The following is a 13,640-nucleotide window of genomic DNA, read 5'->3' as shown; positions in this document are numbered from 1 at the left end:
AATTTGGAAAAAATTTGTATTCAACATTCAAAAAGTTATAAAAAATGACTAATTTTCTTCCGCGGTATTCGAAAAGTCATTTTTTTGTCTAACAGTGTTGTTTATATTATTGCTATCGTTTATAAATAACTATTATTATAATTAATAATATCATAAACTAGCAAGCAATAAAGACGAACGAAGCTGAAGCATTACACGCGTAGCTGAGCAATTTTCTCTTTCCCCTGCGATCAACCGATAACAGCGGCGACTAATCATCCAACTTTCCTCCGCCGGTAGTCACTCCGCGGTTTCCGATGCCGTATATAACTATGGACAAGCCGAAAACTTTTAACGACCTCGTACGCCGCTCTTCGATCGTCGGTGTGGAGGAAACGTCGGTTCAGGATATACTCCGGAATCCGTATTATTTCAAAATCACGTTAGGTTATATGGGTTTAGCGAGATTACATCCGCATGTTGCCGGGTAACCTATCTTTTTCTTTTTTCTTTTTGTTTTTTTTCCTCGAGACAGAATCGGGTCGAGACCCTAAGAAAGATCTACACGTGCTAGACGAGGGAGTGAATGAACGAGTGCGCATTGTGGCGAGTATAAACGCGAAACCGACTAATCTGTTTGTTCGGCGAACTACTTCTCGACCTCAGTCCGGCCTTTCATCTCGTTGCTCGCAATGAGCTCCTTCACGGCTCGTGCTCTCTCAACAATCTCTAATGAGTTTGCGATTGAAGTTCCTCGAGTACTCCGGGAACTTTCTCTCTCTCTCCCTTCCTACCTCTCGCCTCTCTCTTCGACGTTGATAATGAGAACTCTTTATCGTTGCGTCAACGTCAACTCGATGCCAATTTCCGGCGAACTCTTTCAAAGAGTGTCATACTGTTCTTCGTTCTTCCATATGCCTGCATACGCGATCGCCAATGTCGGGCGATTTTCAGATCTTCCTCTTCGCGGCGAACAATACAGCTGCTGAGTATCGATTATCGAAGTCTATGAGAATAGAATAAGGCCAAAGAAAAACGGGCAAAGATTAAGATGTTACATAATATTATTAAAATATATTTAATACAAGATCTTGTTGTACTTATATAATAATAAATGCATTCTAGTAATTTAATTACTAAATGTTTTTATTGTTACTAAAATTAGTAATTAAATTACTAAAATATATTATTAAGTATAATAATAGATCTTGTTGTACTTAATAATGAATATGTTTTAATAATTTAACATTGTAATTTTTACATGTTCCTTTGGAATTTTACTCTTTATTCTCATATATTTTTTAATATATATGAGCGTACATACGTGTTTTAATACATACGTGTTTATCTATTATACTTATCGCGAAGTTTAGTTTATATTCGAGTTAATTTTTTATATTTATCGATTATCTTCTGGTTACTTGTGTAACTTCAAACGAGACTCATAATTGCAGAATATCCGAAAAATTTCACTATTTTTTTAATATAGCTCCTTATTTTTAAGGTACAAACAGACTGTAATGAAGAAATTATAAAAATAACGCTTTCTCATTAAGATAAATAATTTACTTTGATAAAAATATTACTTTCATAATCTCTTAATTCTCTTGATGTCGTCGATGTCTTGGAAATTAACTTTTGAACAGAATTCTGTTATTGTGAAATCTTGAAGCTGCAATTGTGAAAACACTTTCGTCAGCTGCCATCAAACATTTATTCTTAAATCAGCGTGAAATACATTTTCTTTCTTATGCAAAAGATTAAGAAGTCACTGAAATTGTACGAAAATAATGTTATGATTATTTGTCGAAATAATGATCGCCATGAATACCGGTTTTATGGACGGTAAATTGGAAGTTGGCTGCGAAATAACATTCGGGCCAGGCCAGAGCAAGATGTGTGCGTTTCGGTAGCACACGGAAAAGCAGAGTTTTGCAGAGTTCCGCTTTACACAGTCGGTCGCAGTTACGACCGCATTTAACGTGTATGTCGTATGTACGTTGCAGTTGCGGGGGTTACAAAATTGCCGTACATCGAGCAAACGAAAGAGAGAGGAGCGGACGGCAGTTCTCTGTTGGTGAATGCTGCGCGTCACGTGTGTCGACTCCTTGTTTCGAGGTGCTTTTATGAAAGCATGAAAGCCCCAACTGGTGGTTTACGCGTCGGTGTCGCGTCTATTGCGTCCTCCCGCGACCACCGAAACGCGAAAAATAGAGAAGAGAAAGGAAAATTGAAGCCGGTGGTGCAAGATAACACTTCTCCGTCTCTCTGCTAGAAATTCTCTCGGCGATCAATGAAAGTCCGTGATACTTTCGAGAATCGCAACGATTGTCTCATCGATCATAATAAGAATAACATTTTGTATAATTCTCACCGTTACACTCTTTTGTATCTTTCAATAACGAAATTTTATGCTGCGTTAACCGTAATCGATTCGCGGTATCTAAAAGCATTGCGGCCAAATGATAGATAAATGTAAATGGATGTAATTCCGCAATGAGTGATTTGCAAAGTTAATCGAAATTCGCGTGACATTCAACAAAGTGTTAAAATTGTCCGTGTACTCTCAGCCTTGAATAACCGTGCGGTTGCGCGGAAGAGAGACAGAGACAGAGAAAGAGAGCGGCGGAAAGAAAGACAGAGAGAAATGCAAGCCGGTTTCGAGGATTAGCTTGCAATTTCCACGGAGTTGTCATTAACTCGTTACGAAGCCGTAGAACGTGTTGACAGTTATATTCCGACGGAAATATCCGAACGCCAATAGAGCGGTGTGCGATGCTCGTTAATATGCTGCGTATGGTTCGTTACATGGAAAAGCGCTTACATCTGCGACATTTGCGGCTCTTCATCCTAGAAATCTTCAAGTAAGAGATTAGACACCATATGTTTGGTCCTCCATATTTTTCACGATAGAATGAGATCCACGCATCTTATTCTATCTTATGCATCTATCTCAGTCGATTTTGAGTGTCCTGTAAAATATAGCGGACCAAAAGTATGGTGTCTAATACTCTTACTTGAGGATCTCTAGGATGAAAAGCCACGAAAGCATCGCAAATATGAGCGCTTTTCTATGTAATTAAAAATTGTCTAAACGTGTCTAATCTCTTACTTGAGGATCTCTATTTCATCCGAGTTTCTATTTCTTCTGCAGTTGCGTAAATTGATGCGATTGTATCAATTGCGTATAGGACGTGTCTTCCAGAAAGATCGAATATACAAATATCAATCAAGCGTGTAAAAAGTAGCTTCCGATGGTTTTACACTTAGCTAGAAAGCGATTAAATCTTAACGTATACATCCGGCATTCTTTTTCATAAATTCATGAAAGCCGTGCGATATGTTTCATCTTTTTAGAACTTGTTTCTGTTTCGCGGTAAAACGTAGATATGCAGAGCCAAACGTCTTACGAAATGCGCAATGTTTTCTCGAGAAATAACAAATTGTAACGGACTTTAATTGCCCCTCGGCTCTTCCACGGCTATAAATCCGTCTGTGTGCAACTCCGTTGTCAGCGCGCGTTTGTACTTGCCGCAAACAACAGCCGAGGTACGTGAAAAATAAAATAAGACGGAAAAGGAGGAAAATAAGACGGGCGATGGCGGCGAATACATCTCGCCATTACGGCTCAGAAGCAAGTATGAGCGACGTGGAAATAGCGAGCCTCGGAGCTGTAATAAAGAAGATTGAGCACGCGTGTAAGTAGCAACCGCGCGATTTAAGTGTCGTTCACATCGAATTCACGAGGAGAACTTTCCTATCGTTTCACTTCACAGAATGTCGAATATGTCGTGGAGTTAAACAAAAGTATTTGTAATTGAAAAAAGATATTTATCTAACTTTGTGAATTTAGCTCAACGTAATATCAAGTTGGAGTAATCAAATAATTTACTTTTCAATAATTTTGATTTGTTTAGAACATATAAAATATGAAGATAACGAATTAGAATGAAATATTTGATTATATTTTATTATAAATATTTTATTAAATTTCTAAATCAAATGCATAAAAAAAATTTGTTTTCTTTGTGTTTTTATGTATTTTTTTATTGCAGATTTGCACAGAAAGTATGATTTTGTTGAAATATCTAAAAATTTAGCTAGGTATAAATCTGAAAACAATTTTATTATATCAATTAAAATAATTATGTGGGGGTTCAAACATAATGACAATATTGCAAAAAGTTTTGATATTCTAGTAACTTGTTTGAGCGTTCAATAATTATTTACATGGTCTAATAAAATAATTTTCAGATCTGTATCTAGCTAAATTTTTAAATACTTCAGCAAAACTGGTCTTTCCATGGAGAAATCTGACTTGGCCCGTAATCAGTAAAACAGTTAATCATTCTGGTGCGCTATAAGATAGCATGAGAGTAGGAATCGGCAGAATGCAACTGCGCTTAGTCTCGTGTGAACGATACCTCAATGCCGAAGAATAATGCTTCGGCAAGACAACGTTGCTCCCAGAGACGGTGGAACGGTCGCAACAATTGCGCGGCGCACTCGTCTAGAAAGGAAACAGGCTTTCGCCATTCCGCTTTCCATGATCGTTCAATTATTCAACGTTGCCCTCCACGTTGCGAGTCTCACTATTCACACGCGGACAAGTGTAATGGAATATTAACACTGCGTAATTAGAATTCAATTCGACATTGCTCGATACAATCCGGATTTATGCGTTCTGGACTCGGGGAGCACAGAGTACCGCACGATCCGTAGAGAGCCATTACTCAGAAACGTTATTAATCATCTGTGTAAAGCTTAATGCGTAAAATTAATTTTCTATGTCGTGCAAAATTATGGAAAAAAAAAAACTGAAAACAGCAATTACTTTAAAGAACGAATTAATGAGCCATCCGTTTATGAACTTATATGACAAGATTTACAAGATTTAATTCAATTCGTCAAAATCTGACATCTTACTCCGTGCGAAAGAAATTAATTGAAATGTAAATATTGAGCTTCTCTAAATCTATCATTATCAGACTTTATCAGAAGATAAGGTACACACTCTTTTAAAGATCTTACATAATTGAAATCTGTTAGAAACTCGATGTATGTACCGTAAATGACATGGAATCATAAATTCTCATCATCGCAATAAATTGCGGGCTTTGAACGATCTTTCTTGTTCCATGCCGATATCAATTTTCATTTTTTGCTGCCTTTATAACTTATCGTTTAAATCGATCGATCTAAAGCTGCTGCGGTACTGTTGTTGCGGCAAAGTTCGCCAGACGTTCATTCTGTTACACACGGAATACGTTTGTGTGAGTATTTTAATAGGGGTATTAGCGATAAATTTAACACAAAACGTAGTTGAGATCTTAATCTTCAGCTCGTTTAAGTAAACTCATTACGCGGTCCCTACTTCGGAGGAAGTAGCGGCAGCATCGTTAGCATAAGCGATGACCCCTTCTCTTTGCTCAACTGCCGTGCTACATGTTAATAAGAAACTCGCTCTGCAAAACAAAGGGAATAAACTGGTTGTGTCGAGAAGAAACCTGTCTTTGTTTCCGTATTAACGTGTCCGCCGACACATTTGATTAATTCTCAGATTAACGTAATTAATGTTCCCCTTTTAAGTAAACGCGTAACGGTATTTTGCTTGCTGAAAAATTGAATACAAAAATAGTTAGTTTATCGCATTTACTTGATAAGCTTTAATGAACGAGCTTACTAAACAGGTTTATCACTATACTGATTTAAATGTTAATTAAGATGGTTTTTTTTATCGATGTGCATAATTATGAGGACAATAAAAATAAAATATTCTTTATTGTATATGACCTCGAGGTAACAAGTTTATACAGAGATATTTTTATATATGTTTATTGTATAATACTGTAAACCAAAATTCATTAAATGATAGAATCCGTTTGATATATTGCTTGCGAAAAAAAACTATTTTAAACATGCATCATTCTTTAAATTCTTTAGAGTGAATCTCACTCCGAAGAATTTAGAGAGATCATTTTTACGAAACCGAATTTTCTTTGAAATCTTTTTATAAAACAAAGCAAATTTTTTCATACGTTATTTTGTTATATTTCTTCTTTTAATTACTTCTTTTTTTATTGAAGGGAAACCTCTGATCTTCAAACAAAGTATATTACTTTATGGAATACTAATTTGTTTTTTTATTTCATTTTCCTGCAGAGTTGCAGAATGCAATTCATTAGCTCTGACTCTTTTACATCCGTCTTGAATCGAAGTATTCGCAGGTTAACTCAACTCTGTTAACAAGGTAAATTCTCCCCTGTTCGGCCTTGGTGGTGGACTTCATTGACGTCATTACGATCGAGGTTCGCCAGAATGCTTGCGCCCACAGCACGGAATAGTTTTGGAATGCCGTCAATCTCCATTCATGGAATTGTTACGAGAGGAGAGAGAGCCCCACTCGCACGATACCCACGGCGTTCTCGTCTTAACGACTCATCTTTATTCCACCCGGTATAAATTGCACCGGATATTATTTTCGTCGCGAGACTCTCCGAAGTCGCGCGATTAATCATGAAACTTAATGCGGGAACGGTGTAACTTAAGGCTGGGGCGAATTCCCTGCCACGCTGCGATCGTGCGATTTTGCAACTTCCGCTTCTTCTCGATTAACTCTCGAATATACATATATCGTCTCCTTTTCGCGACGTGACGCAAAGCTAATCTGAAAGTACAAAGTATGATATATAAGTTACGATAATATAAGTTTCGCTCAAGAAACTTAATGTTAACGAAGTAGATATTATGTTAGACTTCTGATCTTCAGCCTACCGAGTTACTTATAAATTTTGTATAACATAAAATAACAAAATATACTGGAAAAAGAGTTTAACTGCATTAATTGGAATTCTGAATAGAAAATGGACAAATTAGAATTTTATAGTTAAATCCCTGGTTTATAAGTCGGAATCAAGTTAATATCGATTGATTTTTTGAACCGTTTGATTTGATATCTTCTAAATGTTCTATTGATCTTCGAAGAAGATTAATAGAACATCTAATGGATATCAAATCAAACGGTTCTAAAAATCAATCGATTTCAAATCGACTTGTGAACCCATCTGTATTATGATTCTAGTCGAGATAATCAAATGAGAATCATCTGATCATGATGAGAATTCTGATTGATATGATCAGAATCTGCTGGTTCGTTTATTTTCACACAATCAAAAATTTTTCTCTGTAATATAAAGTAACAGCTACGAACGTAATTGTGAAGTGATATTAGATTATAAATTTATTAATATATGCATATTACAGTGTATACAACTACACTGAGAAAATTGTTCTGATTAAACCAACAAGAAAAACCCAACCAGGATAGCATTTTGATTGATCCTTTTGGTTGGTTTATCATAATATTTTTCTTTGTATACATGTCTTTTTTATACAAATTTTTTAGAAGTCCACCGATGAAATTTCTACGAGAGTTCACTTTAGAGTTCGTTTACACGCGGAGCTATAATCACGCGAGGCATTTACGTCCGCGCTGGTCGATAGATGCGTTATCCGTCTATTCAACCTTAAAGGGGAAACAATCAAAATAAGAGTAATAGCGGCCGAGCTGTCATCGTGTGCGATACTATAAAGCGGTACGTCTTTGTCGAGGTCGATTTTCTGCGCGTCGATCGACGGGACGTTCGCATGAATTAATACAATGCAGCGGTCGATTGGGTAATAGTTGATCGATACATTTAACGATTATCCGGTCTATAACCATGAAAGAAATGAGGTGAAACGGAGAAACAATTTCGCGAGCAACTAGATTTTATCTACTTATTTTTTTAGCTTAAGTGTTTCACTTGTTTCTTTTTGTTATTTGAAGAGATATTAAATAGTATTATAAAACCATCTTGTATCTGGCAATTTATAACATCATTAAATTTAAAAGAATTTCGGAACTTATATAGATAGCCGATCGCGTAAAATTGATCGCCAACATAAATTGACGTGCGCGCGTCGAAACATTATATTGAATTACATTAAAGAAAGTCTGACAAGTCATTCTCGGTAATTTATGTTAATTCTATTCCTCACTCTAAGATGCCGTGCTCGAATCATTTATCTCCCATCGTAAATATAGCAACTGCTGTTTAATCATCCTACTTTTGCGCACGTACGATGAATCGATATCATCACGATGGAATTTAAACAAATTACACATTTATAAATTTTATCAGTCATAAATAATTTTTATCTTAAATTATTATTCTTTTTTCGTGCAATATTTTGTCATTTGTTGTTCCTTTATTTTTCCATTTTCCACGTCGACCATCCGCTGTCACGGTTGCATGCAGTCGTATGTCACGTATAATGTTCCGAGAGGACTCGATTTTAGAGAACACGGAATAAATTCTACTATACTCTCTCTATTGGGAGATCCGTCGATATATCTCCCTCTCCTCGTCCAAATCTCCTCGTTTCTCTTTCTCGCATCGGTCGTTACTGACGCGGGGCGGTTGGACCGCGGCCAAAATGCCGCTGGTAAAATTAATCGTTGCCTGACACGAATTCCTCTCTAAGTGGGAATACCAATTTGTAGGTGCGAAACACAGAGAGAGGGAGAGAGAGAAAGAGGGAACGTCCCGGAGGGTGAGACGAGGAGGTTGCGCCGCGTCGCGCGCCCGGGGTGAAAGCCGGAAGATGAAGAGGAGGAGAAGGAGGAAGCGGGTTGGTAGAGCGGGTCTCTAAACATGTCGTTATATCGAAGCTAACAACCCGGTTTACGCTGGCTCTCGACTCGTTCTTGAGTTCTCCCAAGAGAACGCAGGCGAGCAACGCGCGCGCGTTTCACTGGTTATTGGCCGCCGGCCAAGTGCTCCTGAAGACTTATCTGGCTATCGAGCATTGTTTATGAAAGCAATGTAACTACAAAGTGATACGCGTAGTCTTTCGAGTAGACCAGCCGCGTCGCCAAATTAGTGCTGCCAAATTAATTGAAGTCTCAAACGGGCGATCGCGCCCTCCTGTCTATCGTAGCTCGTAAGATCCGTAGGCGTTTTTGTCTCAATCTTCTAATTTTACTACACAATTCTGAATCGCTTACTCTGCAGATTTTCTCACTTTCTTCAAGAATATATAGCATATTTTCCCAAAATAATAAATTTTTTCTTCATTATTGTTTCATGATTGTTAATTAATTACTTAAAAATGCTCTAAAACGTATAGGTGTGGATTTAACACCATGTCAGTATTTATATAATTCTCATGTGTTGGTATTGATATGAACTCCAATATGGTGTGGATGTAATATTGGTTTAAATAATTTAACACCAACATAGTGTTCAGTTCACCATATTGGTGTTGATGAAACATCAACACGATGAGAATTATATTTAGCATCCATGATGTTAAATCTATTATCTATATTTTTTAAAGTAAATGCATATACAATATTATTGAAACGTTCTAAATGAAGTTAACTTAATTTTCACAAATATACTATTGACATTTTTGGATTTGTCGAATAAAATTTTTTTTCATGTAAAAAGTAACAATAGAAATTAAAATAAAAAAAAGAGAGTTTAAAATTTATACAATAAATTATTAAAAATACTTTTTCCTGTCCTTGCGATAGAACGCTCTTAAATATCAGGTTTAAAAATAAGTTCCAGTTTATAAGAGAGTAAATAATAAGGGTTAACTAAGATATTGTGCAACAGTGCAACTGCCCATATCAAGATTGTGTAATAATTTATATCGTAGATAGATTATTATTGTAGAGAAATAACGATCATCTCGTCTTTTTTCTAAAACAATAATTATACTACTGGAATGCGTCTCATGTTAGCGACGAGTGGCACGTCTGTCAAGCTAAGAATGTCGCCGCCACGTCTCGGCGTTGTTTTACAAAGAAAACCAAACGGATTGTGCTTGCCTTGCTATAATGGAGTTGCTTCGTTCTCGTGTATTTATTGCTATCTTATACACAGAATTTACAGAAAAATATATTATGTACAGAAAAATACTATACGCAAGTAATAATTTACTTGTTTCAAGTTTATGTATCCGCAAATCTATAATTATAAGAGTTCATCACAAGCATTAAATTTATTCAAAATATATTTTAAATTCTAATAAGTTTAATACTTTAATCATGATTATTAAATTAAATTTGATTTATTCATTATATAAAATTGCTTTTTTGATCAATTTTATAATTTTCTTTAAAAAAATTTTTTTTAGTATATAATGAATTTTTTTTCTAAAATTTGTAATAAGTATATTTTAAGATTATTATCAAGAAGAGATTCTTTGTTAAAGATAATCGTTACTTAAAAGTAATAAATGATAAATTTTTTAAAATAAATATACAAAAAGACTTGTAAAATTTTTTAATACCTTAATACTAATGAGTGCAAAATTATAAAAATAGGACCATAGTGTAATGAAAGTATAATTAGTGAAGCTAAAATCTATGAATAATAGGCGAATATTAATTAGACATCCCGGAGTGATTGCTTCGACAAGATAATTTTAAGCTAATCCGTTAAGTGATAAATTAATCGTTACACATTTAACGTCGACGTTGAAGGGAATCACTTACGTTGTTACAGATCGGAAACACGTCGATCAGCCGAGGCGCGGTTCCGTCGGGAAATCGAAGGGAAGAACCGCACGCTAGGCTGACTGGAAGGATCGTTTCGGGGGACATGGCTTAACTCACGACAAGTGGAAGACAGGTGGAGGAGCTACCATCCTCGGGTCTCAGGATTCCGAGAACGCGGATGGTCGCCGAGATTTCCTACGACGTTGGAAGTAATCACGAGTGGTGTCGGGTGGTGTGTTCGTGATCTAATGGGGGGGGCTCAGTGGCTGTGATCGTGGTGTTGTGTCGGGGATCAGTGTGTCGTCTGTGAAGAGTGGTGAGAGGTATATCGGGTTACGCGTCTCAGCTACGCGAGTAAGAATTAACGACAGGGGGCAAGTGTGGTGAAGAGAAATCAAGGTGGATAAGGTGTACACACGATAACCAAGTGGAAGGCGCGAGGAAGAGAGAAAAAGAGAGAGAGGGGAGGAGAGAGAAGAGAGATACGGCCGGGATATATCGCGAATTACGTCGAGCGAGAGTAGAAGCGAGAGAGTGAGTGATGTGTTCGATGGACGAGGCGCGTCTCGCGGGCGGTGGTCGGGGTAATGATAACGCGTGTAGTTACGCGCGCTACCACTACTATTACTTGGTATCCAAAGTGAGAAACGGCGGGCAGTCGGTGACCAGGCTGGCGGGCGCCGGGGAAACGTTTCCAAGGGCATGGCGACCACGCCACTAGGCGGTCGCCTCCCTAACGTAAACCGTAAAGGACCATCTCCGTGCATCGGTGGTGGTGGTATTAGTAGTAGTAATAATAGTAATAGTAACAGTGGTGGTAACAGCAGCAACGGCAACACCAGCAACGGTAATAGCGGTAACAACAACAACGGCTTAAGTAATAACAACGCTAGCGGTGGTCAGTCAAAGAGGCAAGAGAGAACGCTGATCGGTAGGGAACACCGCGATCATCGTCACCATCACCATCACCATCATCACCACCATCATCACCATCATCACCATCAGGGTCGGGACAAGTCATCATTGTCATCGTCGTCGTCGTCGTCGTCGTCGTCGTCGGGACAGCAGCGTGAGTTTAATAAAGCAAGCACAGTGGCTGCTAACGCCGGTGAACTGGATCCGGCCGCGACGAATGCGACCAATAACTTTGAGTACGACGACAACGAATGGGACATTGGCATAGGTGACCTGATAATCGATCTTGATGCGGACATTGAGAAGACGAGGGACGAGAAATTGAGCTCGGGGACAGGCATGGCTTCTACGCCTGCCTCGGCAGCATCGGCACCTAATAACGCGAATCATCATCAGTTACAAAACTCAGCGAGTGGTCTCAACTCCAACTCCTCGTCCTCGTCCGTCCCGTCGACTGGCACGAACGCCGGAAGTCAATCGTCGTCATCCTCGTCATCGTCGTTGTCGTCGTCCTCCTCATCATCCTCATCCTCATCGTCTTCTTCTTGTGGTGTGAATTCAACGCGTTCCAACAGTCCCGGCAGCGGCAGTGGTAGCGCGAACGGTACCGGCAGCGCGAACGGCGCCGGTAACGCAAACGGTACCGCATCTGTAGTCACCGGTAATAAGCAAGCGTCGGGCGTGAACGTGAGCGGCGTAAACGCCGTCCACGCTAACGCCGGTAATCCCGGCAAGATGGCCGTTGAACACTCGGCCACCGTCGACAAGGGCCTCAAGATGAAGATCAAGCGAACGAAGCCCGGTACGAAGACCAGCGAAGCCAAACACGAGATTGTTAAGTCGAACGAGATCAACGGTACCGTCTCGTCGCAGGACTCAAACAACGGCACCGCTGCCTCCTCGACTTCCTCGTCCTCGACCGTTGGATCGACGTCCGCGTCGGCCGCGGTTACACAGAACTCACAAAATTCGGAATGCGGCGCGGCCGGTGGCGGTCAGTCGTCTTCGTCGAATAAGTCCAAGCCGAGTCACTCGCCGGCATCCGCTGGCAGCACTGGTGCCGCACCCTCGTCTACCGCTGGCTCGAAACGCGGCTCGAGCGGTCATCGGCGTGACAAAGCACGGGACAAACACGAAAAACCGCAGAGCAATCACACACCCCAGCAAACGAAACCGGAAATGAACGGTACCGCGCGACCGACACCGCAGGGTCAAAATTCGGCCGGTGGTGCGACGCAGTCTCAGGGCCCACCGCCGGCCGCCACGGCGCCACAACAGACCCAGGGACCACCGCCCAGTTCGAGGACAGGTTTCTCCGTGTCACAAGGCCCCGGGCCACCCGCGACCAGCGCGGCGGCACCCTGTCCACCGCCGAGTCCGGCGAGCGCTACGGCGGCCGGCGCAGCGGCCAAACCGGAACAGACCAAGGTCGCTGCGGTGCCGGGTCCACCGCTCACGACACCCGCCGAGGAAGCAATGGACACTGCCGCTAGTCCTCCACCTGCGAAAAAAATGAAGACGGAACCAAAGGTAAGTCACTTCAAATTGCCAATTGATTTCGCCGCAACGTGTCGGCTGTTCAAATAACTCAGAATTAGCAGAAAGTGTTATTTTTACGGAATTTTTGATAATCTTTTTAGATATCAATGAAGATTTCATAAATTTTAATATCCAAATAATAATAATGGATTTAAAAATTGATTAAAATTTATTCGAGATTGATCGACTAATAATATCTCGTTATTTATTTTCTGAAAAAATTAATTTATAAGAAACTATTTATCTTCTGTGGATTTATTGTTGGAAAATTATTAATTGCTAAATATTTTCAGTTCCAAATATCGCAAAGAATAACATTTTCTATATATATATATTGAACCTGGAAGATTTTATATTACATATTAATAGCATTATATTATTCATCGCTTCATATTCTCATAAGAAAACACGTCGTATCTAAAGTTACTGGTCGCATTCGTCGTGGATCCAGTTTACCAAAGTCAGCAGTCACTGTGCTTGCTTTATTAGACTTACACTGGCTCAACAATGATGACGATGACAATTATAATTTGTCCCGACTCTAATGATGACGATGATCGCGTGTCCTCTAATTTTGATGAGCTTTCAATATGTTGTATTCTGTACTGAGAATTCCATTTGATTAAACTAATCTCTTGTTTGGATATGGGCAAAC

The 13,640-nt window shown here is 39.3% G+C and overlaps 1 protein-coding gene across 1 annotated transcript in view; it reads left to right on the top strand.

Annotated features, from left to right (window-relative positions):
* Window positions 1-13,107, top strand: part of LOC108729325 (uncharacterized protein DDB_G0271670-like) — a 107,381-nt gene extending 94,274 nt beyond the window's left edge. Inside the window, exons 3-4 of the mRNA XM_018458384.1 lie at window positions 10,539-12,976; window positions 13,087-13,107. Coding sequence (XP_018313886.1) covers window positions 11,234-12,976; window positions 13,087-13,107 — 1,764 coding nt within the window. The 5' untranslated portion in view covers window positions 10,539-11,233. The remainder of the gene's footprint in view (window positions 1-10,538; window positions 12,977-13,086) is intronic.
* Window positions 13,108-13,640: the final 533 nt, after the last annotated feature.

The sequence above is a fragment of the Mycetomoellerius zeteki genome, unplaced genomic scaffold (genome assembly GCF_001594055.1).
Source record: "Mycetomoellerius zeteki isolate Tzet28-1 unplaced genomic scaffold, Tzet1.0 scaffold73, whole genome shotgun sequence".
Lineage (NCBI taxonomy): Eukaryota > Metazoa > Arthropoda > Insecta > Hymenoptera > Formicidae > Mycetomoellerius > Mycetomoellerius zeteki.
This window is presented reverse-complemented; position numbering and strand designations above follow the sequence as displayed.